The 27,487-nt window shown below is 48.5% G+C and overlaps 2 protein-coding genes across 6 annotated transcripts in view; one reads left to right on the forward strand and one right to left on the reverse strand.

Moving 5' to 3' along the window:
• Positions 1 to 12,279, forward strand: part of PKD1 (polycystin 1, transient receptor potential channel interacting) — a 109,299-nt gene extending 97,020 nt beyond the window's left edge. Inside the window, exons 37-46 of the mRNA XM_060282945.1 lie at positions 222 to 416; positions 1,062 to 1,201; positions 1,637 to 1,764; positions 3,724 to 3,898; positions 5,002 to 5,127; positions 5,460 to 5,634; positions 6,323 to 6,610; positions 8,157 to 8,291; positions 8,633 to 8,944; positions 9,639 to 12,279. Of these exons, the coding sequence (XP_060138928.1) occupies positions 222 to 416; positions 1,062 to 1,201; positions 1,637 to 1,764; positions 3,724 to 3,898; positions 5,002 to 5,127; positions 5,460 to 5,634; positions 6,323 to 6,610; positions 8,157 to 8,291; positions 8,633 to 8,944; positions 9,639 to 10,229 (2,265 nt within the window). The 3' untranslated portion in view covers positions 10,230 to 12,279. The remainder of the gene's footprint in view (positions 1 to 221; positions 417 to 1,061; positions 1,202 to 1,636; positions 1,765 to 3,723; positions 3,899 to 5,001; positions 5,128 to 5,459; positions 5,635 to 6,322; positions 6,611 to 8,156; positions 8,292 to 8,632; positions 8,945 to 9,638) is intronic.
• Positions 12,280 to 12,942: 663 nt separating this feature from the next.
• Positions 12,943 to 27,487, reverse strand: part of TSC2 (TSC complex subunit 2) — a 51,225-nt gene continuing 36,680 nt past the window's right edge. For all 5 annotated transcript variants that reach the window (XM_060282948.1, XM_060282947.1, XM_060282946.1 and 2 more), the window contains 10 exons: positions 26,389 to 26,549; positions 24,240 to 24,742; positions 23,508 to 23,583; positions 23,208 to 23,294; positions 22,113 to 22,299; positions 21,175 to 21,314; positions 20,295 to 20,373; positions 19,725 to 19,816; positions 19,286 to 19,384; positions 12,943 to 18,650 (listed from right to left, as the gene is read on the reverse strand). In XM_060282948.1, the coding sequence (XP_060138931.1) occupies positions 18,486 to 18,650; positions 19,286 to 19,384; positions 19,725 to 19,816; positions 20,295 to 20,373; positions 21,175 to 21,314; positions 22,113 to 22,299; positions 23,208 to 23,294; positions 23,508 to 23,583; positions 24,240 to 24,742; positions 26,389 to 26,549 (1,589 nt within the window). In that variant the 3' untranslated portion in view covers positions 12,943 to 18,485. The remainder of the gene's footprint in view (positions 18,651 to 19,285; positions 19,385 to 19,724; positions 19,817 to 20,294; positions 20,374 to 21,174; positions 21,315 to 22,112; positions 22,300 to 23,207; positions 23,295 to 23,507; positions 23,584 to 24,239; positions 24,743 to 26,388; positions 26,550 to 27,487) is intronic.

The raw sequence follows: 27,487 nt of genomic DNA on the forward strand, positions 1-27,487 counted from the left end.
GAGAGGCTGCTTCCGGACAATTCCAGGTTGCCATTCCAAACCATGTCCCATTTCCAACTGAGCAGCATATAAATAGAAATAAAACGAATCGCCAAAGTTTCTCAGCAGTGGAATTTAGAATTACAATTTACAGATGTGTCTCGGACCCACTGATGACTTGTGCACTGGTCAAGCGGTTCAAGAAGCCACCTCCCTGAATGTTCCCCCTCTGCCCTGCCCAGGTTCTGCTGGAGGCCCTCTACTTCTCACTGGTGGCCAAGCGCCTGCACCCTGAGGAGGACGACACTCTGGTGGAGTACCCGTTTGTGGAGCACGTGTCGGAGAAGATTGGCCGGGTCCGGCCCCCTCAGGGATTCGCTCTCTTTCAAGCCAAGGAAGAGGCCAAGAAAGTGAAGCTTCTGCACGGCCTGCTCAAGGTGAAGAGGGGGAGCTGCTGCCAGTTTGTGGCATCTGATGCATTTTAGGAGGGAGACTTGCAAGGGAGGGAATGAAGAGGAGGAGGGCAGGCCCTGTGTGCTTTCCTGGCAGCACTGGGCACTTTGAAAGCTCAGTGGCAGAGCAACTGCTTTAGAATGTCGCAAATTCAATCCCCAATGGCTTTTCCAGGGAGGACTGGACAAGACTCCTTGCCTAAAATCCTTAAGAGCTTAGATGGACCCATAGGGAGAGGAGCACAGGAGACAGGCTGGAGCTCAGTGGTAGAGCAGTTGCTCTGCAGGCAGATGGTCCCAAGTTGAATCCCCTATGCCATCTCCTGGTAGGACTAGAGAGACTCCCTGGATGCAGTCCTGGAGAGCCTCTGCTGCCACTCAGTGAGTCAACAGTGCTTAAGTTACATGGACCAATTCACCATAAGGCAGCTTTCTATGTTCCAAAGAGGGCCCATCCAACAGCTCCCAATCGAAGGAGCATCCCTGTGCATGGTGGTCCCACTCCAAGGGCGGGCAGGGGGTGAGATTCTGCTGGTTTGTGCAAGCTGTGGGTGGGTCTTCTGCTGAGGTAGCCACAGGCGGTTCCCAGCAAGAGAGCGAATCAGATCCTCCGTCTGTCATCCCTGCTAGAACTTCTTCATCTACATGCTGTTCCTCCTGGCGACCCTCCTGACCAACTATGGTGATGCTTCGCACAACAGCCGGGCGTTCCTCTTGCAGAGCTCCATCAAGCAGCAGCTGGGCAGTGAGCAGTTCCTGCGCATCAAGAGGTATTTCAGCATAGCTCAGCTGCTGCTCATGTCTCCAGCTCCATGTTTGGAAATGTTCCTCTTCAGCACTCTGCTCAGCTTTGCTGGCGGGAATTGCAGTCCCAAACAGCTGTACTGCCTGGGGCTGATGGGGAAAAAATGTCTGCCATTCACAAGGTTGGGGAAGAGTGGGGAAGACAATACATAATTTGATAGACCAGGGCTCTGACTCAGTGTAAGTCAGGTTCCCTGAATAAGTGATGTCATATTGTAGGGACAGAAACTCCTTGCTGGGCCCAAGAAATTCCTCTTTCCTCTTTGCCACAGAAACTGGTGACTACTGAAGTATGAACCATTCAGGAGTTTTGGTTGGTTAATGCCAAACTTGGCTGTAGAATTGCAAAGTCTCCACTCAACCGCCTCCTTCCTTTTTCTCTCTCCACTGTGCCTGCACAGATCTGACGAGTTCTGGGTCTGGATGTCCCAGGGGCTGTTGCCCTATCTCTACAACAACCAGTCAGGCCGGGGAAGTTACAGCGTCACCCTGGGGTCCCCACGGTTGCGGCAGATCCGCCTCCAAGAAGGTAGGTGGGAGATCCTCATTAAGATGGTCCTGGATGGGGTCATGCTCCCCTGGAGGTGCATGTGTGCCACTTGGGAGCGCTCCTGGGTCCATTACTGGATCACCAGAGGCACATGTGGCCTCCGTAGCTCCTTCTACCAGCTTTGGCTGGTGGCCTAGCTGCGACCTGATTTGGATGGGAAGGTCCTGGCTTCACTGAACTCTGTTCCAGTAGCCACTAGGTTAGGTAACTGTAATGTACTGCATGTGAGGCTGCCGTTGAAGATTGTTCAGAACCTGCAGCTAGATTATTTCTGTAAGTGAAGCAGTTTCCTGTCTCTGCAGGACTCGCAACAATGGTGGTGCTGTGTGAGCCTCTGTTGTCATGCGCAGGCTTGAAGCATCTAGGACAGCCTCCAGTAACCTGACACCCACCAGATATTGCTAGACCCCAGCTCCCATAAGTTCCAGCATCTTACAGCCATGCTGGCTGATGGGAGTTATAGTCCAAAAGGCTGGCGGACACCAGGCTGGCAAAGGCAGATCCAAAATGATTTAATCTCCCAGCACCTCTTGCTAAGCCCCTGGGGTCTGATTGTGGCAATTTGTAGTTTGTGCAGACAACCAACAATGTCAGTCCCAAGAGATGGAGAGCCTTGCCTTCCATGGAGGAAGCCTTGGCTAGGAGGCAACCCTTTTGATTCTTGCCTCTCTCGATTCTGCACCTGGAAATTATAACACAGGATGCTGCCATTTTAGATGCTCTTCTCAAAAGCCAGAGGCTGTAATTTTGGGAACACTTGAGAGATGGAAGCAGAAATATATGATAAATTCACACACATACACATTTATTTTATATATAGATTCAGGCTCAGATATGCAGATGACACAACCTTGATGGCAGAAAGTGAGGAGGAATTAAAGAACCTTTTAATGAGGGTGAAAGAGGAGAGCGCAAAATATGGTCTGAAGCTCAACATCAAAAAAACCAAGATCATGGCCACTGGTCCCATCACCTCCTGGCAAATAGAAGGGGAAGAAATGGAGGCAGTGAGAGATTTTACTTTCTTGGGCTCCTTGATCACTGCAGATGGTGACAGCAGTCACGAAATTAAAAGACGCCTGCTTCTTGGGAGAAAAGCAATGACAAACCTAGACAGCATCTTAAAAAGCAGAGACATCACCTTGCCGACAAAGGTCCGTATAGTTAAAGCTATGGTTTTCCCAGTAGTGATGTATGGAAGTGAGAGCTGGACCATAAAGAAGGCTGATCGCCGAAGAATTGATGCTTTTGAATTATGGTGCTGGAGGAGACTCTTGAGAGTCCCATGGACTGCTAGAAGATCAAACCTATCAATTCTTAAGGAAATCAGCCCTGAGTGCTCCCTGGAAGGACAGATCGTGAAGCTGAGGCTCCAATACTTTGGCCACCTCATGAGAAGAGAAGAATCCTTGGAAAAGACCCTGATGTTGGGAAAGATTGAGGGCACTAGGAGAAGGGGACGACAGAGGACAAGATGGTTGGACAGTGTTCTCGAAGCTACGAACATGAGTTTGACCAAACTACGGGAGGCAGTGCAAGACAGGAGTGCCTGGCGTGCTATGGTCCATGGGGTCACGAAGAGTCGGACACGACTAAACGACTAAACAAAAAAACATAGATTCAGGCACACACAACAAGCCTTTTAAGCAGATATTTTTCCTAGTCTGTTTCTGCATGGGAATTGTTTGTAGATGTATTAATTGCTTTTATAGTCCACCTTTCCTTCCAAACACTAAACAAATACTTCCAGCCTTCCCTGCACCAAATGGTCCCAGGGCATGTTACATAAAATCCATTGCCATTTAAAACAATACACACTTCACTGGAACCCTATGTTAAAACCTCAGAACTAAGCAAGGTCATAAAAATAATAATGCAGCAATGTCATCACAGTAGTGCGACCAATGGAGAACCCTCTTCTGACTGCTTTTTTTCCAGCGGAGTGTTCCAGTACCGTCCGCCATATCCTTAGTGGGACCAATCCGTCTGCAACTGGGGGGAAATGCATCCTTGGTTCAGACAGCTTTGACACGGCCAGTTACGCAGTAGGCTGGAAGAGTGTTGCCAGCAACCTCACACAATCATGGACTTACTCGCCACCTGATCTACCAGGGTAAGAAGCACTAGATTCCTCCTGTACATCCCTTGCAAAAATCAGAGGAAGGGCATTTCCTGCCAGCTCCCTGTATCTTCTTCAATATATTTTTTAAAATCCTTTTATTACCATTACTAGCAACCCAAAAGTACAATAACGGTAAACCATCATGCCATATACAAAGCAAACAAGCAATAAATAATAGGAGAACGAAATGGTGCCACACCAATATAACTCAAGAAATCCAAATAGAAAAATTCCTTCAGTAGCACCTTAAAGACCAACTAAGTTTTTATTTTGGTATGAGCTTTCGTGTGCATGCACACTTCTTCAGATACACTGCATGCACACGAAAGCTCATACCAAAATAAAAACTTAGTTGGTCTTTAAGGTGCTACTGAAGGAATTTTTCTATTTTGCTTCGACTCAGACCAACACGGCTACCTACCTGTATCAAGAAATCCAATTTCCCAAGCTGGCAGGGATGATGAATGTTGAGCATCTAAGTCCAAAGGATTAGAAATAAAACCCCATCAGATGTCCTAAAAGTGTTCTGGATCCTACATCCCCCTCGAAACACACAGCCTGTATGTAATTTCCCCCACAATAACTGAAGTTCATAAGTTCCTATACCACAAAGGCAAGTGTAGATTTCTTAAGGTTTTCCATTGCTGAGCTATTGAAATCCTGGCTGCAGCCAACATTCATGTCAAAAGCTCTTTAGGGCAACAAGCTTTTGTGTTGTTTGTCCACATGTTCAATAATGACAGTTGTGGAGGAGCCCGAATAGGTGATTTAATTACATTAGATACTTCTAGATATACTTGAGACCAGAATAGTGAAACCTGAGGGCATCATCCCCTTTCAGTTCTCATCCCTTCCCCTCGCTCCCAATGCATTTGGGTGTATGAACATAAGCTCACAACAAAGGACAGAAGTGTGTGAGACACTGTGGCAAGAGCAGGCAGAGCCCATACTTGTCCTCTAGTTAAATTTCAGACATTTTCAGTCAGGAGATGGGCTGAGCCCAGGCCCTGCCAATGCATGGAAGACTTGGGGGAAAGACGAATTCCATCCATGCCTTGGCTTGACCTATAGGCCTACCCCTGCTTCTCTTTCAGGGCCTGGTACTGGGGCTACCTCTCCTTCTATGACAGCGGTGGTTATGCCCAGGAGCTGGGAACAACTCTGGAAGAAAGCAGGGCTCGCTTGGAGATCCTCCAGCGGAACAACTGGATCAGCAACGTGTAAGCATGTTGGGGGAATCAGTGCCTCAGATTAGTAAGGCCGATCTGAGGGGCTAGGCAGACTCGCTTATCCAACAAGTAGACTTAAACCATCCTGTTCAGTCCTTCTCTTAACACAGGATGCTGCTATATCTTCCTTGCTGGACTGCAGAAGCTCCAAGGTTTGGCCCCCAAACATCTGTAGATAAGGGTGGGAGAGACTCCCAGGCCAGAACCTTGGAGTACTGCTGCCTGTCAGTGTCGACAGTACTGAGTTAGATGGACCAAGGCATGTATAAGGCAGCTTCCTATGTTATTCTGCTGCCACTGACCCACTTTTCTACCTCCTGCAGGAGCCGAGCAGTCTTTGTGGAGCTGGCCCAGTACAACCCTGGCTTGGGCCTCCATGCGGTCATCACACTCAGGCTGGAGTTCCCCGTGGTGAAGCATGCACTGCCGGCCGTGGCTGTGGCTGCTCTCCCGCCCCTTCCACTTAGCCAGGGAGTCACGCTGCAGCTCCTCATGATGGTCAGTCCCAAAGAAAGGTTTCTTTCACCTCTTCCCAGAAGCATCTTTCTTCCAACTGTTGCTTCTCCTGTTTACACTGTTTTATTTAGTGCCAACCACATGAAGAATTTGAGTAAGGGAAGGGGTGAGGACAGGTGTCACCTGTTGAGGCATTGTCCTCCTTTCCCAACATGGTGCCCTCTGGATGTTTAGGACTATGGTTCCCATAAGCCCCAAACATATGATGCTGGGGCTGATGGGAGCTGTAGTCCAAAACATGGCTGTGCTAGCTAAGGATTGGGGTGGGGGCTGCAGTCCTAAAATATATGGAGAGCGTCAAGTTGGAGAAGGCTGCTTTAGGGCACACAGAGTTGCTAAGAATGGAAATTGTACTCTTTTTTATAGACTCCAATAAGGGAATCAGAACAGGGAAGGAGCATACATAGTTCTACTTCCTGTCCAATAAAGTTTAAAATTGTGTTAATTTCCACACTGGAGAGCTCACATCCCATAACAAGCAGAAACACATAAAAGCCTGGGGTTGTTTCCAATGGAAGTCCTACACAGAGTTGAACCACTGACAGTAATAAGCATGGAACACTTGGGCCCGTTCAGTTCAATGAATCTCTTCTTGAGTAGGCCATACTTGGCTGCTGCCCCGGAAGCCACCATCTCCGTGGCACTAACAGACTCTTTCCCCCCAATCCAGGTCTTCTTCATGATTGTGGTCGTCTACTTTGTGGTCTCAGAGTCTCTCTCCATCCAGAAGGCAGGCCGGGCCTATTTTGCCAGCGTGGGCAGCTACTGGCAGTGGCTGCTCATCCTCCTGACCACTGGCACCGTGGTCGTCCACTTGAGCCAGGTCACCCTGGCCAACCGGCAGTGGGCCAAGTACCTGAGAGACAAGCAGGGCTTCACCAGCTTCTACCAGGTGGCTTCTCTTCACACCGCCTTCCGCTGCCTGGCGGCCTGCCTCCTCTTTGTGCTTACAGTCAAGGTACAGTTTGATCACTGACATGCATGATGCAGACCTCCCTTTCAATGCATTTCAGGAAAGGAAGCCAGGGACAATGCATGTTTTGTCACTGCTTCAGGGAACAGAAGAGCGAGGCGAGGCAGCCTTCCCAAACAGATGTTTCTGGACTACAGCTCCCACCGGCACTCACCATTGGCCCTGCTGGCTGGCTGGTGGGAGCACTGGGAACCCCCCAACATCATCTGATAGGCAGCAGGCTGGGGAAGGCTGCCTAAAAGTGAGGAGAGATGCAGCCAAATTAGACAGACATACTGGTGAATCAACGCCATCTCAGCAAATTGCAGAGGTTGGGAACCTGCGGCCCTCCAGAATGTTGTTGGACTTCAACTCCCAGCAGCCAGCATGGCCAGTGATGGGAGTTGTAGTTCAGCAGTCGCCTCTTCTTTCATACTTCAGGAGGGCTGGCTGACTTTTCCTTTTTCCTAAGATTTGCCATGTAGAACTGCTTTGGGGCTTGTGAGGGGATGAGAAAGCGCCTTCATGGGATTGAGCGACTAAGCAGAAGACAGAACCAACTTCTGCTTAAACACAGTGGCCAGCAGAGGGCAAAGAGCCTCAGCCCTTAAGTGCAGCAAGATTGGCCCCAGCGCTTTAGACATGTTAAGCCCATTTCTTCTCTAGCAAGAATTGGAAGAAACGAATCCTCTATAAGAGTTTTGCTGTCCTGTCAGGAGAGGGAGTTGTGGCCCCTTTCAGAGAGGAGCATGAATTTATTTATTTCTAGCCTTCAAGGCAAAACCTTTCCAGAGCAGCTTACAGTGTGATTTTAAAAAGAAGAAACCTTTAAAAATAACAGTACATATTGAGAAAAGAATTCCTTAGGATATTTAACAGTCTGAGAGAAAGGGTCTTCATCTGGTGCCGAGAGAAACAGAGCAGGTGTCAGCAGAAACCCCCGCCACCCCCCAAAATGGCCCTTCAGACTGATCTGCATGTTGATGAATTCGAACCATACTCTCTGCTACCTCCAGCTGCCAAGCCAGTGCATTCCATGAATGACAACTCAGGAACAGAACTTGCTGAACAGTAACTTGATTTTTGTAACTTTTATTATATAGACGCAGAATAAATGCAGCTTTATACAAGTTACTATTTACACAGACTAGATTCAAACTCTTTCTCCAAACTCCAACACCAAACTGCTGTGTCATGCTGCTTATAAGGGAAAGCCTAGCCCAGGCATCCCCAAACTTCGGCCCTCCAGATGTTTTGGACTACAATTCCCATCTTTCCCAACCACTGGCCCTGTTAGCTAGGGATCATGGGAGCTGTAGGCCAAAACATCTGGAGGGCCGCAGTTTGGGGGTGCCTGCCTTAGCCAATCACCAACTTGTTGCTATGCTTCCCTATCTCCAATCAGACTCTCAAACACTCTTGTTTAACTTGGCTTCCTAATTGTCTACTCAAAAGCTGCTAGCATTCACATGCCTCAACACTGCAAAGGGGCCATTTCATGGGGTGCCAAGTGCTTTAAACAGGCTTCTGTTTTCATCTTCCTTCCCCACAGGCTTCCCAACAGCTGCGCTTCATCCGCCAATGGTCCACTTTTGGCAAGACTTTGCAGAGGTCTACGAAGGAGCTTTTTGCTGCAGGGCTGGCCTTCACAATACTGACTCTGGCTTATGCACAGCTCGGCTTCCTGGTAAGTCTGGACTCCCAGAAGCAGGCAGAGAGAAGGGCGGGTTGACTAGCTTGGCCAGGTTCTCTCCAAAAGCCAGCTTAGAGGCTTCTGCCGCCATGCCCTCAGATGCCTTTGGACTACAACTCCTCCCATCATCTCCAAGCCTTGTCCACACCACCTGCTAGGGTTAATGGGAGTTGAAATCCAACAGCACATCTGGAGAGTCACAAGGTGCTCCAGGGAGAGGCCCTACTAAGCCCCCCCCAAGCAACGGCAGCACGTGAAATGGGACATGGTTGCCCACAATGGCAACCCACATAGAGCTAATATTCAGACTTTTGCTGTGTCTCCTTTTTGCCCAGCTCTTCTCCCACTCTGAGGCCTTCCCCAGCTTCCCCAGCACTCTCCAGCTCCTTTTCACCGCCTTCCGCAGCAGCAGCAGCCTGCACCTCTTCCTCTCCGAATCTGTGGGGCTCTCCCACCTCTTCTACGCCAGCTACGTCGTGCTAGAGCTGTGGGTGATCCTGCGGCTCTTTGCCGCAGTGCTCATGCACCACTACCGCGAGACCCGCTTTGAGATGTACCGGCCAGCCTTCGAGTCCCAGGACTACGAGATGGTGGAGCTCTTTGTCCGGAGGCTCAAGATGTGGATGGGGTTCACCAAAGCCAAGGAGGTAAACCCCCGCTTCCCCCAAAAAAGTTGTGCTTGAGGGTGGGGGTATGTGCGCTATGCAGTTGCTCTCCAAACTCTTGGGAAGAACTCTTCCAGACTAGCCCTTTCCCTTGTGCAAGGTCTGTTGTGATGATACTACTACTTCTGCCAAAGGCAGAAAAGACACATTCTGCAACCTGCATAAATTATGCACAATTTCCTAGTCTGCATAGTTTATTCTGTTTTGCTAGTCATGGGGAGGACTGCCATCCCATCCCCAAACACAGGGAACTTATTTTGCCCAACCATCTCGCGCATATCCCGTCAAGTCTTCCAGGGCAGCCAAGGTGCTGTTTGTGAAAAGGAAGCTGTGATGATGGTGGAGCTGAAGTTCTGCACCCAAACACCACGTTCTCCAGAACTGCTGGAGACGTGCAGCTTCCTGCACCCTGTGGCGCTTGGTGTGCCAGACCAGAATTGCAGGAAGCCAATCTATCAACTTGGTTGTGCATCAAAGCCAGGGACTTTTGGGAGTGCTGCTGCCACCCTGTGTCCCGAAAGGGATGGCGCCAGGCCAGGGAGGATTTCTGAGACACCAGCAATGAGACAGCCGGGAGCAAAACGCATAGCTTTGGCTTCTCTGCCAGGCCCCAGCCAGCCTTTTGCTGTGTAAAACAGTCCCAGCCATTGAAACAACCCCTTTCTGTCCTCTGCAGTTCCGCCACAAGGTGCGTTTCGAAGGCATGGAGCCGCTGCCCTCCCGCTCCTCCAGCCAGGACTCCCACTCCTTGCAAGGCCCCACGCCCACCGCCACCTCCGACAGCTCCCGCGCCTCCACCTCCTCCAGCCAACTGGACGGACTCAGCCTGGCCCCCAGCGCCCGGGACAGCTCCGAAGTGGATGCCGACATCCAGCGTCTCCTCTCCCTCTTCGAAACACTGCTCATCCGGTTTGATCAGGTGAATGAGGCGACCGCCGATGTGTACCACATTGAGTGCCAGCTAGAGGGCACACGGAGCGGACAGCCCAGGAAGAGGGGTATGCAACAAGCAAGCCGGCACCACCCAATCCGTGCAGATCCTGGGGTGCTTTCATCTAACTTCACCCCTAAGAACAGCAGCCGCTTCCTGCGCTCTCGGCCCCGCAGCAGCTCCACGTCGCCCATCAAGGTTATCCAAGCCCCTCCGCAGGGCATCAGCCAGGGCGCCCTGCTTTCTCCACAGAAGACACAAACATCAGCTGTGCCAGTAGTCAAAAAGAAGAAGCCGTTGCGGGCAAACAACAGGGTCCATCCCAGTGGCAAATAGCAGCCAGGTTCCACAGGGTTGCAGCAGTCAGGTGGCTCCCCCATGTAAGCAGAAGGGAAGAGGCTTTTGTAGTCTCAAACCTGGTTGCCAAAAACTTTGCCTCTCATTTACGGGAACAGTAAGCAAGAGCAACAGCCTTTTTGTGAGTTTGGTGCCAACAGACAAGAAGGTGGCTGTTGCTTAGAGCCACCAGAGTTCCCACCCACTGCTTTCTACAGTCACAGCCCGTGGCCTTAGCAGTGCATCAGTCTTTTCACAGTATTAAGGTTTTTTCAGAGGCCAGACAAGATCATGCCGTCTTTCAAAGGGCAAGCAGGAGCCAGAAAAGGTGGGCCCAGCTGTGCAATATTTGCATTAGCATCCTTGGAGAGAAAGGCAGAAAAGAAATCGGAATCCAGGCAAGAGCAAGAAAAAAAGGAAGAAGAAGAAACTTGTAAGGAAGCAAAGCCAGATCTTTTAAAGTCAAAAACAGAAATACAACCTGGTCTACTTTTAAATGGTTCTTCATTGAGATTTGCTGAAGGCAAATGGTACACCATCCAGGCAAAGAAGCCCAGAGATCTCCAGGGTTCAGCAGGCTGAGCCTGGGCTGGGACTAGAGACTGCAGCACCTGGAAGGGGTCAGGTTCCCCTTCTAGGCATTTCACGAAGAAGGTGCACTTTGGAGGAAGAAACTACGCAGGGGCGAGTCAACCAATTCTCCCTCAGGAAGTTTTCTCCTGAGACAGCCATGCCCTCCTCCAGAATTTCAGCATGGGCATATTTAAAAGGAACCCAAAAGTTTCCTTCAGCCTGAGAGTCTTTAAGAGAAAGGACCCCTGTTCTTCGGCCAAAATGCTGTCAACAGAAACAGACTTTTGGATGGGCCAACAGTGTTTGTTGAAAGGGGGGGCTGGGGGTGATGCTGTTTGCAGAGACCTGTCCATGTGAGCTGGTTTCACTGGGTACTTATTCCAACAGTGTCCCCCGCCCCCAATTGAATAGCTTGGTGTGTTGCATCCATCATTGTATATGTTGAGGTGCCTGAGTGTGTTTTACTTTATATTTGGTGTTTGTGTGTTTACTATTTCTATTTACTGCCCAGCACTTTAATCAATGCTTTCCTTAGCTAATGGTGACACATGCAACTTTTAAAATAAGAGCAGGATAATATATCATGGAAGCAGTATTTTGTTTGTTTGTAGATCATAATTTGAAACAGGCCACTGGAATATGAGCACAGGGGAGTGCCCCCGTCTACCCTCGTTGTGGGTAGCTCCCCCAAGGCTCCAAGGGCCAGCGGACAGCCCACATTTTTGGCAGTGCCACATATCGTGAAGAGTACAAACGGCTAATGTTTGTACATTTATACTCTTCCCTTTTTCAGAAGAGGGAAGATCTGCTTCTCCAAGCTTAGAGAAGTGATGCTCCCAAGCAGCTCAGAAGCAAAGATTCAATTAAAAAATTGAATTGAGGCAAGCTATGCTTTCAGGTGGCTTTTCCTTTAGGCAGACGGTTTTTATTCACGCAAAATTTGATTGTTATCCTGGACTTCCCAATGCAGTTGAGCATGTTGCTTTTCTGCCATGCAAAAATCAAGGAAGGAAAAAAAGCAATGGAAAGTTGCAGTGGGAAATGCAGGAGAACAAGCACCAGCTGGCAGTGTTGCATAAGCTCTGTGTTAAAGTATCAGGATGAATGCTCAGTAAGCAGGTGGCATCGCAGCACCTCTTTGCAAATTTTGTGCAAAAGTATTTTTTTAGCATGGCTGCTCAACTGCCAGCTGGTCTGTAAGCTCCAACAGGTGTGTCCCTGGCCAAACCTCAGCAGTCCGCATCACAGCATGGGCCAATAGATGCTGCAGCTGTTACTCCCCACCTCCCCCATCCCAGCTTGAAAGCAATGTGCTGTTAACCCATGGAACTGGCTACCAATGTACATGTGCTAGTATCCTAGCCTCAATCAGTTTCTTTGCTTTACACAAGGAAATGAGCTGTGATCCAGAGAGGCCTTTGGAGCGTCCCAGAAAACAAGTGTGTTTTAAAAATCAAGTCTACCCCCCCCCCCACCCCCACCCCCACCCCCACCATTCATTTGACGTTAATGAGTTACATGCTTCCATTGGAAGCTACAGCTGGCTTGTAGTTTCTCTGGAACCTCGACTCTGCTTTTGGGAGTCAATCCGGCTTCCTTTGTTCAAAACATTTTGCTGCCCCCCCCCCAAAATAGCACTGCTCCTGTCATCATATTCCACAGGCCAGTTTAATGTTATGTATATTGCAAGTAATTTATATGGGATTTTTACAAGGAGAAAAATAATGTATATTTTTGTATGTTTGCTATATTTTTATAGCATTTGGTACTGTGCTCAACACATGTAGATAGGAGTTATTTAAAAAAAAAGTGTGTTAAAAGCCTTCTTGCTAAAATGTTTGTGGTGTGCAAGCAAAGCGCCCGTGTGTTTGAGATTTGTGCCAAAGGAAGTTTGAGAGATCTTTCTGTTCCCCACATCCAGGGCAGGGGGGCAGGAACTCTCTGCAATGCACTAGCCATAATTTCTCCTAGACATTGCTAAGTCTAAAAAGAACTCTGATATCAAGGCCTACACCTAGTCTTTGACTGGGTTTCCACAAGTGCCATTTCTAAATGCTGACTTGCTTATTCCATTACCAACATCATTGGTAGGAGTTGTAAATAGAGATTTTTTTCTGGAATGGTTTTTTTTTTAAAAAAATTGCTAACTCTTTTGGCTGTAACCATCATCCTAAAAATGAGGAAAATATGGTTACAGGCACATCTTTTTATAATATTTCATTATTTATAAAGGGTGCTATTTTTTAACAAACTCTTTTCTAAAATATTCCAAGCTGCTTTACTCATCAGGTACAAAGTGGAAAATGCACTTGCTTCATTCTGCGAAGGAACAAAGAAAGATCGCTAGGAGGTAGGAGATGGTCAGTGGGTGGGAAAAGGGCATTGCATTGCATTGGCCAGGAGATAAATTGCTGCAGGGCTAAAGACTTTCCGTAATGGGTCCTTGATAAGGAGATTCAGCAGGGAGGTTTTCCAGTCATCATCCACTAGACTCGAGCGCACATTGGAAGCTTTTATTGTGAGTGAGCCATTGGGCTCCCTGCATTCCCTGCGAATGCAATGTACCTAAAAAGCTGCAAATTTTGACCAGAGCAGGCCTCTGTTGCCACAACTGGAGGAAAGAAGATATTGATCTGTTAGCTTATTTAAAGAATGCAGCCTGTGTGTGTGGGAAGTGACTGAAGTGAGCCAGAGATGGGTATGGCTTGAACCAAGTGAAGGGATTTTGCACTTCTTTCTCTGCTAAATTAAAAAGTTCTCATAGTTTTCTAGGGTTGTTGTTTTTAATGTAGGGTCCTTACGAGGGTAAATCCTAGTCAAGTCAGGGAAGCAAGCGCCTTAGCACATGAGCTGTGCTCTTACGCTAAGGAGGGGGTGGGGATGTTTTCCTCCCAGGGAGGAGGAGAATTCTGGAGCACAGAAGACGTGAAGGTAGCAAGGAAGGAGCTGGTTTGGTAGGAAGGAGAATGTCCCTGGTGCTTTGCTGTAGATAGATCTCTTCAGCGCAGACCATGCCCGCTGCCCACCGCCCCCCTCTCTCATCAGCAGCGGACCCAACTCATGTCCCTACCTGCCAGATAAACTCTTGAATGTATATTTTGGTATTTACTCACAGGCAGATGGTTTCTTATTTATTGTTGTCCGAAACCCCACACTGATGCCTACAGTAACTTGCTGCTTAGCACAGAACTCTTGCCAGCTAAACAAAAACCACAACCCAGCTCTCTCTTTAGAGGCAGGTGGCTTTTATCAAGGCTTCTGGTAGCAACGGCAGAAGCAGCAGCAGCAATTGTGATTAATGTTAAGTTTTGCAAACATATGTTGTTTTTTTGTAACGGTGAAAAAGAAATGACAAAGTCTACTTTAAAGAGTTAATGGACGGCTCAATAAAGATTTCTGTGCCTTATTAAGCAAATGGAAGTGTCTTGCTAAAGTGAATTTAATTGAAACTCAATAAATAGCAACCCACTCCCAAGTTCGCAAACTCAAACAACAACAAGAGGTATGCAATTAGCAAGCCGGGTGGGGTGCTGAGTGCACTGCACAGAATGTTACTTGTACAACTGTCTGCCCTACTGGACAGAAGTCATGGGTAGGCACTGGGTGCAGTGAGTGCCTGGCCATCATAGGACACGCCTGCCCCCTTGTGCCCCCTGGCAGCAGGTCCCACTGGCATATAAAGTATGTCAAGTCTACAATTCAACCGTCGGGAAACACAATCCATGTAAACTAAGTCCCAACAGTCAGGAATCTTAGTCTAAGTAAGCCAAGTCCAAAGTCCAGCAATTGGGAAACACAGTCCAGAGTCAAACCCAAGGCACAGTCCTGTAGAGGTCCTAGATCATCCAAGCAGAGGTCCATCAGCATAGGCAGTTAAGCAGACAAAGCAGCTCAGCTCTGCTACCCCTTTATACCTTGCATGTGGATTGCAGCATCTGGGCTGGACGAGGCAGGTGAGCCTCACGTGCTCCAGTCAAGGAGTCACACACCTTCCCGAGCTAATGAGCCCCACCTGGGCAGTGGGTCCTTCCTGCCACAGCCTCCCTGAGCAGACCTCCCACTGCTCCATACACCTCAAAGCCCACCTTGGTAATGGGAGACAGGCCTCTGGCTCCAATGACGAGTCCTGCTCTTCTGGTCCCTGCACACTGACCCCCATTCCTGTGCCATCCTCTGTCACTCCTTGTGTACTTGCCACAACCCCAACCTCTCCTTTCCCATCTGTGGCTTGTCCCAGTCATGGCTGCACCCCTCGCCGGAATCCTCTTCCTCCTCTCCGTTGTCCTACCAGTTCATGACACCTTGAGGCCAAGGTGGCTGACCTGGAGAAGATGAGAGGTTGGTGATATGCAAGGCCTTTAGGGACACAACAGCAGCACTCCACTTTTAGAGTAACCGCTCTACCACCACCACAGAGAAGGTGGATCTCAAGAAAGGAGGGTGTCACGCCAAGGAAGAGGGAAATTATCCATTACAGTGGTACCCTGGGTTAAGAACTTTGCTTCAGGATGAGAACAGAAATTGTGCAGCGGCAGCGGGAGGCCCCATTAGCTAAAGTGGTACCTCAGGTTAAGAACAGTTTCAGGTTAAGAACGGACCTCCAGAACGAATTAAGTTCTTAACCTGAGGTACCACTGTCGAAGGGACTCTTTCCATGGGCAACCAACACTGGGTAACTTCATTAACCTACAAATACAGTGGCCATATTTGAGTTCCAGTCACAACTAAGAGGTAACATTTCTAAAAACCCTAAATGAGTGTGCCTTAGAATCACCACCAGCATATTCGCCCCTTCACACTAAGGTCCCAGGGTTGCAACAACTAAAACACAATGTTAAAAACAGTTTAAAACACCCTAGAATCACACAAATTAGGTGGGCCTTAAAAACATATACATCTCAGATGTCAAAGACCAGGGGTAAAGGTTTCACCAAAAGCTGCATCACTTACATTTGTAGGGAGGAGATTCCTAAACTTTAGGGCTGCCACAGATAATGTCTTCAGCTGGGCCATGACACACAAGCTTCTGAGAGCAGTGGAATGACCAAGAGGACTACCTCTGCTGATCTTAATAACACCCGAAGGTCTGTAGGGAAGGATGCAATCTTTCAAAACAGCTGCTTGTGGAACCAGAAAGGCAGCAACCCTGGACTTGCTTTTAAGTGGTGCCCAGGTACGAGATGTAAGTGTTGTTGAACTCACTGGGAACAGTGAACACAGTACTATCCAGTTCAGCATATATGCAAATAGGCAATGGCCAAGAAAATACAACATGGTCACATTTTACTTCAAAGGAGGAAACTTGCAAAAAATGAGGAGACTGGTAAAAAGGAACTTTCAAGACAAAGTCAAAAGGGTTAAGCCTCTCCAAAACTATTGGGGGATTATGCAACCAAGATATTAGAAACATGGCTAGAATGCACACCGCCGCCCAGGGAAGTTACAATGAAGGCCAAGAGAACACCAATATGATTAACAACCAAAGTCAAAGAAGCTATTAGATGAGGTAAGAAAAGGCTTCCTTCAGAAAATGGAAGTCTTGTCCAAATAAGAACCCAAAGGGAACACAAATTTCAGCAGAAGAAATGCAAACAGACAATAAGAGAAACAGAAACAAAGAAATTGAGCACATTGCTAAAAACACAAGGACCACCAACAAAAAATTATTTAAATACATTAGCAGCAGGAGACCAGCAAAGGAGGCATTTGGATTTTGAACAACAAGGGGGTTGAAGATGTGCTAAAAGAAGAAAGGGAGGCTGCAGAGAAGCTAAACGAATTCTTCACATTTGTCTTCATGGTGGAAGATGTAGAGCAGTCCCCCTGAGCTGGAACAAAGTTTCACATGAGTTTCACATGAGGAACGAATAGTGGTGACTAGTAAGGTCCCTGAAGAGTTCTTAGAGAATTCTAATGTAAAATTGCTGATCTTCTACAAAAATATGCAACTTGCCCCCAAGATCAGTTTCCAAACAAAGACCATAAAGTGGTCAGTGTATCACCAATTTTTAAAAAGTTTAGCTTAACATGTCTTACAGGTAAACTAGTGGAAAGCATTATTAAAGACAGAATTACAAAGCATACAGAAAAACAAGCCTTTCTGAAGCAGAACCAGCAGGGCTTCTGCAAGGGTAAGCCATGTCTCACTAACATCTTAAAGAGTCCTTTGAGAGTGTCAGGAAGCATATAGATAGAGGTGGTCCAACATTTAATCACACTGGAAGGAGAACGCGACAAATGGTGCAAGATGTCAACTGGAAATCTGGTTGTCAAAGAAATATTTATTTCATTAACTGTGTTGTAAGACATTTGCCAAACAAGATGGATACAAAGGAAAGTGACAACCAGTCATCTTTAGGTGACCCCTCCCCCCTTTTAAAATCCCAGTAAAGGAAGGCTTTACCTTCTGTACCATTTGCTATTTCCAAGGAAGACTAGCTACAAATCAAACCCTCACATCATTGCTGGCCCTTGGGTTTAGTCCTGTGAAAGCAAGCCTGCAGTCCTGAAGGGGGCGCCAGTGACCACGGAAGGATGGCAGCAAAAGTGAGCACAACAGCCCACAGGGCAAACTCCCATGGTGGTTCTACTGCAGCACTGCCTCAAATCAAGTGGCGCCCAGGTCAGACTTCCTCAATCTGGCATCTTCCAGGTGTCACTGGACTATAACATCAGCCCGCCCACAGTGGCCGTGCCAACTGTACTCCCAGCCACATCTGGAGGGCACCAGGATGGGGAAGGCTGGTCTTCCTCTAAGCAATGACCAGAAAGCCTTGGAGATGTTTTGGAGTACAACTCACAGCACATGTTGGCTGGGGGGCTGGGGGGAGTTGTAATCCAAAACAACTGGAGGGCGCCAGGTTGGCGAAGGCCGACACAGCCCACAGCCTCAATGGCAATAAAAGCTCGTCCCAGCAAAGGAAAGGAAGAGGTTAAATTTCTTCCAGCAAGGGACAATTTAAAAAGGAAAAGCCAGGGATCTCCTGTTTCAAGGCCAACATGCTCCTCTTCCCTCCCCACCTCTGCAGCGAATAGATTTGAGCAAAATCAGCCCAAAGTGTCTCTTGACTCTGGGCACGGCCAAATTGTTTCTGCACAAGCTCAGTGTTTGGCATCTTGAGCTGCTGCAAAGAACAACTGTTCAGGAAAGACCACTCGCCAGCACCAAAATCCACACCGCCATTATCCTCTGGGAAAAGGAAAAACGAAGTCACTAGCCCCCAGGCCTCCTCACCATGAGCTGGAGGCAAAAACGCATGCACATTGGGGCCTGGGACTCATCCAGCCAGGAACATTCATGGCTCTGCTGGGGAGTTTATGTAAGGCTAACTGAGACACCTTTTCTTCCATCCCTTCAACGAGCATCGTGTGTGTCTTAGATCTGCCTCCATTCACTCATAGCAACGCATCCTCAAAGTGTTAGTTTAAAAAAACGCACGACAGCAATGGCAATCCAAGACACCTCCACCTTCCTCTCTGGAGAATGGCGGCCTGACAGGACTGTGGACCAGCAGCTTTCAAAGGGAGCATGAGCCACCAGAGCGGCAGTGGTGTGTCCTGGATCAGGGAGACCAGTCTCCGAGTGTCGCCAACGTGGAATCTCCACTCCGCAGCAGCCGGATGGGTGGGGGAAACAAGAAAGCTTTGCCCACCGGACAAGTTGATGCAGGACACGTTCCGATGCTACACAAACTCCGTGAAGTCGTCCACCGAGGAGATGAGGCGCTTCCTCTGTCCCGTTTCATAGGTGGGAGCTGGGTCCTGAGGAACGTGGGCAGACGCTTTGGCTGGGGCGGCAGGGTGCATGCTGGGGAAACCAGAAGCCTGGTACTGAGTCTCTTCTCTGATCTGAAAGAAGGGAAAGTAGAGAGCGTATTTAAAGTCCTTCAAAGAAACCTTTTATTTCCAGGGCTTTCAGAAGGCTTTACAAAGAGACCAGCTGATATTTCCAAACAGCTCCTGGGATAGCTCAGTCAACAGAGCATGAGAGTCTTAATCTCAGGGTCAGGGGTTTGAGCCCCACGTTGGGCAAAAGGTTTCCTGCATTGCAGGGGGTTGGACTAGAAATCAGGGGTCAGCAACCTTTTTCAGCAGGGGGCCGGTCCACTGTCCCTCAGACCTTGGGGGGGGCGGTCTATATTTTTTGGGGGGGGGGAATGAACAAACTCCAATGCCCCACAAATAACCCAGAGATGCATTTTAAATAAAAGCACACATTCTACTCATGTAAAAACATGTTTACCATCTGCGGGCTGGATTGAGAAGGCGATTGGGCCAGATCCAGCCCCCAGGCCTTAGTTTGCCTACCCATGACCCCCAAATCCCTTCCAACTCTACAATTCAGTGATGACTACCCCCGTATTGGGGATAATGTGTGTGTGTGTGTGTGTGTGTGTGTATTGAAGTTAGAAGGGAAAGAGTCACATGCCACAAGAAAAAGAAAGTCAAGGGAATACACTAAGAGAGAGAAAAGGCAGTGTCACCCTGTGCCGGAGCCTCTTGATGTGCCGCAGGCGAGCAATCCACTTAGACGGGTACGTGTCTGTGGGGTTGGAGCGGCTGTGATGGACCTGAGAAGCCATCTAAGGGAAACAGTGGGAAGCAAAGAGGAGGGTCAACTCAGGCCGGCTGGTTTAAGACGCCATCCAAGTGCAACAGTCAACTGTCAAGCTCGTGCCCCCTCCGAGGCATTTTGGAAGATGGCTCCCATCAGCCAGCAAGCCTGGAGAGACAGGACCTTTGCCAACCAGATTCCCTCCAGGCTTTTTGGACTCTCATCAGCCCCGGCTTCCTGCGACTGTGCTGGCTCTGGTCAAGGGGATCTGTAGCCCAAAGCAGCTGGAGGGCAACAGGTTGCCAAAGGCTGAGTTGCCAAGTTCAAATGAAAGATTATCTGTTACCAGCTCCCACAAGAGCACTCACGTTGGCGTGCAGAGCCATCTGGCGGGCGACAAAAGCCAAGTTTTTATTGGAAACGATCTTCATCACACTGGTGTCGATAAGCCCTTCCATATCTACAGACCAGAGAGAGAAAGAGAGGGAGACTGCAGCATCCTCAGTCCATAACTGTACAAATTGTATGAATATTATTTGTTTGTGTAGCCAAAGCCATTGCAGGAAACAAAATACATAAAACAGAACAAAAAACATCACACAGTTGAAATAATTATTAAAACCAGGCATTCTGTCAGGTAAGAGTTTGTGTCCCTGAAGAATTCATCATTTCCACAAACTTGTCTCTTTACACTTTTTTTCTCCCTATGCCTCTGAAAAAGTGGCTTTTAGATGTCCAGGAGTAAAACAAAAAAAAATTTAAATGAACATTAAGAATTTTATTTCTGAAGTTGTACATCCTGTTTCCTCCCTTGCGCACCCAAGACAAAAGCTAAAATCCTTCCCAAAGCTCTGAGACAGCCAGGCCAGTGGAAATCTCTGGAGGTAACACCCTTCGCAAACTCTGTTGGGAAAAAGGAGAGAGAAGCCTGGACCTACCTTTCCTGCACTGCAGAGTGAGCAGGTTACAGTTGTAATCCAGCGGCTTGATGATGACGTGCACAAAGTTGAATTGGCCCTGGAGAGGGAAGAACATTAGGGTGTGTGGTGGGGAGAGAGACAGCAAGGCCCAGGGGCAATGCCTAGGCCTAAGACGTGCTCTGTTGTCTCTTACAGGCAGGCGAACTCTCTCTTCCCTCACAGCCACCTTAGTAAGGGTAGGACAAAGCAAGCGTGTCTGAGTTCCATCAGGCTGAAGGGTTTGGGCCTTAACAGCTTTCATTCCCCTAATCAGCCCAAGTGTGAAAAGCTCATTACAGAATACTGTACACTTTACTATTCCTAGAGGAAAGCCCTATAGCCTGCAGGCAGGGTTTAGTTTCCAGGTCGAGGGATACTGAGGTTCTCAGATGTTCCCAGTTAAGACTGAGATGTGTAGCGACTGGCAGTTGGGAATGGAAAGGAAGGAGTTTACAAAGTAGGAAGTGTCTGGCCGTCTCGTCCTGTGCCAAACAATAGAGCAGTTTTCTCAGGCACAAGCCAAGCTCGAGGCTTGTGGCCGTGAGGGCAAAGGGAAATGCTTGGGGCACCCCCAGATCCTCTGAGTTTGGGAACAGGAGGTATGGCATATACCACAGAGCTGTGATTCTTGCAGCAAAACCTTGCTCCTATCCCCACATGATCTCCAGGCGGAAAAATCCATCCCAGAACCAAACTGTGGCATCTGTCAGGCCCAAGCCTCTGTAATAAACAAAATCTGCCCCTATTCCCTTAAGAGCCCTTGTAGAGTCCTTTGGAGATTCTCCATCGGTAGGAGAAAATAACAGAAGCCAACCAGAGAATATTTTCCACACCGCTCAGCAGAGGCACGTTTCCTTACCTTGATGGTCCCCAGCTTGAAGTCTTCCCCTGAATTGTTGTAAATGATGGACACAAAGTCATTCCCCAGATGACGTTTCTTGTCACAGCGGTACTTGTCCAGGTCTTTGGTGGGCATCAAAGTTGCAATGTGGAAAATGGCTAAGGAAGGAAGAAAGGCTACATGCAGTTTGGAGTCTCAAGCCACAGGAGGAGGAAACATGTCATATGCTAGACCAGTCTTCCCCGATCTGGTGACCTCCAGATGTTTTGGACTAAAACTCCCACCAGCACCAGCCAGGGCAGAAGGGAGCACAGCTGTCCTGGTGGGAGCTGGAATACCAAAACACCCAGTTGAAGGTCTGTTTAGTGTATGAGCAGCAATGCTGAAAGAAAGAAAGAAAAGCCTCAATGGGGGTTACACAGGAGACTTCAGGGGGGGGGAGTGTTGCCCCCTGACCCATCAACTGCCCTTTCTATTGCCCTTAAAGGCACACTCATGCCCACTATTCTTCACATGGGAGGCATTCAACTTACACACTGGACAAACTAGGTTTCAAATTGCATTGGGCCAATTCTGAGAGATTCTGAGGACAGATCGTGAAGCTGAGGCTCCAATACTTTGGCCACCTCATGGGAAGAGAAGAATCCTTGGAAAAGACCCTGATGTTGGGAAAGATTGAGGGCACTAGGAGAAGGGGACGACAGAGGACGAGATGGCTGGACAGTGTTCTCGAAGCTACCAACATGAGTTTGACCAAACTGCGGGAGGCAGTGGAAGACAGGAGTGCCTGGCGTGCTATGGTCCATGGGCTCACGAAGAGTCAGACACGACTAAATGAGAAAACAACAACAATTCTGAGAGAGCCCTCCACAAAGTGGGAAGTGCTATCCCTGAAAGAATAAGGGCACAAAGGCTGCCCAGCCCCAACACACAGACACTCCCTCATTCGGGCCTACCTTGCATGATGTCATCGTGCCAGCAGTAGGTAAACTGCCCGTCCTCCCCACACACATCCAAGCCACCAAGGTAAATCTTGTCTGGCTGGCAGTCTTTCAGCTCAATGAGCGTTCCCAAGCCGGTCAGGAACTCCGTGTACCTGTAGGAGCCGTGCTCGTTGGAAAGGATGGCGAGCTCGTCATTGCTCTGGGGTGGAGAGAAAACCACAAGAGCAGCTGTGTGGACAACAGGCTTGAGGGTTCCATATTATTTTACCTAGAGAAAAACCTGGGGCCTTTTTAGGATGTGGAAGGGCCGTAGCTCAGTGGTAGAGCATCTGCTTTGCATGCAGAAGGCTCGCCCAGGTTGAATCCCCTGATGACAACTCTAGGTAGGGTTGGGAAAGACCCGAGCCTGAAACCCTGGAGAGTCCGTATTTGGCAATGCTGAGATAGGAAGACCAAGGGTCTGACTCTATGTAAGGAAGCTTCTTTTGTCCCTCCACAAAATGGATCCTCTGCAAAGCCATTTTATCATGTGGTTCTGGCGATTATCTAACTGCGAGAAGTGAAGTTACAGGGAACCAGGCAGAGGGCCTTCTTTTCTTGGTAGTGGCGCCCTGTGGAACGGCCTCCTGTCAGATGTCAAGGAAATTAAAAAACTATCTGACTTTTGGAAGACATATTTACAGTATTTTTAATCCATCCTTCAGCAAATAGTCTCAGGGCAAAAGATACTAACATGATTAAAGCAGAATACAATAAAACCAAAAATCACATATGCATTAGAATGATTAAAATAACCAACGTCAAATAATTTAATGAAGTGGGCAAGAGGAACATTTCAAACCATGGGGCTTATAATAATGCTCACCTTCCTCCCAAAGATTTGGGCAAAGTGGTGCGTCTTCACCTCCTAACAATCTCAGTGCCTGATGCACTTTAGAGGGGAGGCCATTACAGAGATGAGGGGGCCGCCACCGAGGAGGCCCTTTTGCACCCCAGGGTCCCCCAAACTTCACAGGCAGCAGAAGGGAACAGTTTCCTGAAGGGAATAGTTTATCCCCGAGTGCCTTCTGCCAAAAAAATAAACCAGCTGATGCACACAGTCCTTACCTGCCCTTCCCCAACATATAGTACTGCAATCTTGTGGGTATCGTAGGGGGGGATCTGATCCAGCAGCTGAACTGATCTCTCAAACGTCTAAGAATCAAAATATAAATGAGGAAAGCTTTATAATGGCAAGCATGGTCAAAGCCACCTTGGCATCTATTATGAAAAGGGAGGAAGGATTGGCCGAGTATGGGAAGGGGGGGTTAGCAAAGGGGTTAGAGGGTACGTGGGGTTGGCAAACAGAGCAAGCAGGGGCAGCAGCCCCTACAATTATAATATTTTAAATGATGTGCTCAAACCTACCTCATTCGGCAACAGGAGGGGCTTATTGGATTCATCACCAAAGAAAGGAGAGTGATACAACTGCAGGAACACAAAGCTAAGGAGAAAACATTAAAATAGATTTAATTCCATTATCTCTAAATGTTTCGGCTCAATCTTAGCATGTAGAACTTTCCACCACTACAAACAGCAATAGCCAAGCGTATAAGTGAGCCCTGCCAAAAGCAACTGGACAAATTCAGACATGATGGGATGGGATCAATGCCAGCCTTCTGCTTCAAACACTAGCCAGCCAAACGGTCCCAGGACACTGAGAAGCAGGCCATTCATGTTGCTTAATACCTGGCAGTCACTCTCCTCTCTCTGTCCCCGGGTCAGCTTTGACCCGGGAATGGAGCTGTGGCTGGTGCTGTTAGGTGTGAGGAAGCTGCTAGTCTCTGCAGCTCTCTCGTGCACCGGAGCCAGGCTCTGATGAGGGAGCCCATCGTCGAGGAGCCTGGTCACGCCCCCTTAGAAAAACGTGCCTGTGGCATGACCCCTCAGCCCCCCCACCCCAACCCACTACACCCCTGAGGGTAGGGGGCACTGGGGGTTCGTTTATGGGACCAAGGAGGTGGGGGCCCAAAAATGTTTGCGACCCACTGATCGGGACACCGAATCTATCTTTGATGTGTCACTGAGCCCTGGTCAGGAAGAAAAATGAATAGTATTCCCTTGTCTGATGCAGCCTCTTCACATCTACAATTCACTCACCTTGGATTGATTCCTGGCACTTTCTCCGCGTTGGAAGCTGCTGCGCGGCCCTTGAAGGGGTCCCTCTCAATCCTCTTGCCCCTCCTCGAGGGTGCTGAATCAGAGATTGTGTACCCTCGGGGGCGGTGGCCCGTTGGGGAGCGCGGAGAAGAGAGAGGGGCACTGCAGCCCACCCTGGGTGCCCCAGGGGGACGGTCATCTTCCCCTCTGCCCAGCCAGTTCCCAGCTGCCTCCCCTTCCAAGTGTCCTGACTGAGACTTGGACTTCCCGTCACTGCTCAGCTTCCCAGGTGGCTCTTCGCTGCCGGCGTCCTTGAGGACTTCCTGGAGGGTCTGAAGCTCCGGAGACGAGCTGGACTTGCTGAGGGGCTGGGAAGGCTGGAAAGAGAGTGCCTCAAACTCGCGGCTGTCTTCCAAGTTCCGGGCTCTTTCGATGGGGATGCCCATGGGGGCCAAATCATCTGGTTTCAGAACTTTTTCCTCTTGACTGGATGTCGACGAGGACTACAAAGCCAGGGTCAAAGGGAGGGGAGAAGGGAGGAGAAGAGGTGGTCATTGAAAGGTAACTTGAGAGAAGATGACCCTTGACAGCAACCCATCTGGCTAAGCAGAGACTGGGAAGCTAGACCTTTTCCGCAGGATTCAAGTTACAAGAAAGGAGATTCCAACTAAACATCAGGAAGCGCTTTCTGACAGCAAGAGCTGTTGGACAGTGGAATGGTCTCCCTTGGGAGGTTGTGCACTTTCCCTCCTTGGAGCTTTTCAAGCAGAGGTTGGATGGTCATCTGCCATGGATGCTTCAGCTGAGATTCCTGCATGTCATGGGGTTGGACTAGATGACCCCCAGGGTCTCCTCCAACTCTACAATTCTATGATTATATGGCGGCCCTGCCTGAAGTACGCGGAGAAGAATGCACACTTGGTAGAGGAGAGGAGATGGCCACCCTCAACCCTGTTTCCATTTCCCAAGCAGCCCAGTAAAAAAAAGGAAGGCAGAGGGAGGTCCAGGAGGCCACCAGCTGCCAAGTTCTAATACAGAAGTACCTTGGGCCCTCCAGGTATTGCTGAACTACAACACCCATCATCCTTGGACACTAGCTGATGGGGCTGACGGGAATTGGAGTTCAGCAAAGTCAGAAGGGCCCAAGGTTCCCCATACCTGCTCTAATCATAGGATTGCATCCAATATGCTGTTCTGCTCACGGAAGGGCTGTGGGCTCAGTGGCATAGCATATGCATTGCCTGCAGAAGGTCTCAGGTTCAATCGCCAGTGGCATTTCCACTGGCAAGAACCTAGTCTGAAACCTTGAAGAGCTGCTGCCAGTCAGTGTAGACAATACCAAGCTAGATGGTCCAATGGTCTGACTCTGTATAAAGCAGCTTCCTATGTTACTGTACAAAAGACTTCCCCTCTGGAGTGGTTTTTTTTGGGGGGGGATGGGAGAGAGGAGAAGAGGAAATCCTGCTGTGCAAGCAGAATTCCACTTGTACAACAATGGATACAACCCCAAAGTCTCTCAGCTATAAATAAGCTGATGGTGATGACGACAATGAAGAGAAGCATCAAAATTTCCCTGAAAGCTCAACTGCAGCCTCAGCCAAAGCCTTTTCATGCTTTGGGCTACAGCCCATCAGTCCAAGCCAGCCCATACATGTGTTTTAAAGTTCTGTCAAGTGTGTGTGTGTGTGTGTGTGTGTGTGTGTGTGTGTGTGTGTGTTCTTTTATGTATACTGCATAGAGCTTTTTCTGTGAATTTGGTCCAATAAACGTGGAAATGAACACTGCTTGTAGGCAACCTTGTTGGGTCAAGAAAGTTGCATATGAATCTGAAACTCTTAAGCTCAGGGTCCTCAGTTCAAGCCCCACATTAGGCAAAAAGGTTTTTGCATTGTAGCGGGCTGGACTAGATGACCATCGGGATCCCTTTCAACTCTACATTTCAGTGAAACTACACTCCTCTTTGACAATAACAGCTAAACCTACACCCCATGCATGTGTGCACACTCACTCACAAAAGGCATATTTATCTGAAGAAAGTTCAAGAATGTCCCATTATGCAAAAACATCATGTTCTCTCTGGGACATTCCACCCAATGAAAAGTTCTCCCTGACAGGTTTAACTCAATATCAAGCAAGGGAGCTTACTGACCCGACTATACGTCCTGGGGCCTTTGACCACCTTCTCCTCGCTTAGGCCTTGCTCCGGACACACAGCTTCAAAGTCTTCAATCTCTTGAGATTCCAGACGAGAGACTGCCTCTTTTAAATCCGTCTCCGGTGGGCTTCCTTCTTCCAGAACCACGGCAGATTCTGACAATAAATAAATAGAGGCCAATTGCACATGCAGAGATTGTTTTCCCCTGCACACACACCCAAAAAACAAACTTAAAAAAATATATAGGCAAGGAAGGACAAGACCACCACTGCAGCAGCTGGGGGGGGGTATTGATTGCAGCTTGCAAGATAAAAAAAAGTTATTTCGAAGCAGAAATTCAAGAGTTAGCTGTAAACACACACAAAACACACACACCCCTCAAACAAACGTGCTGATCTGCTAAACTGTCCAAGCCAGAAGACCCCTGCCCAGTTTCCTCTAATGCTTCAGAGTGAAATGGCTGCCGTTTTTTAACCAAGGTTTTTAAGATTCGTTCAAAGCGAGATTCATTCAAAGTGAGAGGCTCCTGCCTGATCCTGTGGACATTTTAACAGCATCTCACCAACACAGCAATCAACGGTGACCTGCAGCAATGCCACATCAGAATTTTACTTGAGACTTTTTTAAAAGCGAAAGTTGGATAATGTTCTGTACACTGCATTGATTTGCTTTGTGCTTCTGCTTCTGTTCACCGTAGAACCAAAAGTATCTCTGCAGCTTTTGCTAACCTGGTACCCTCCAGATGTGTGGTGTACTGGTTAGAATGTTGAGACTTTGACTGGAGAGATCAAGGTTCGAATCCCCACTCAGCCATGAAGCTCCCTGGATGACCTTAGGCCAGTCACCATCTCTTAGCCTAACCTACCCCACAGGGTTGTTGTGAGGATGAAATGGGATAGAGGAGAACCACGTACACCACTTTGAGATCCTTGGAAGATAAAGAGAATATATAAATGTAACTGTTGCTGCTGCTGCTGCTTCAGGCTACAGCTCCCATCAGCCCCAGCGAGCTTGGCTATCCTGGCTGCGGCTATTAGATGTTAATAATCCCAAAACATCTGAGGAGCACAAGTTTGGCAAAGGCTAAAGTCTA

This window comes from Zootoca vivipara, chromosome 14, assembly GCF_963506605.1.
Source record: "Zootoca vivipara chromosome 14, rZooViv1.1, whole genome shotgun sequence".
Taxonomy (NCBI): Eukaryota; Metazoa; Chordata; class Lepidosauria; order Squamata; family Lacertidae; genus Zootoca; species Zootoca vivipara.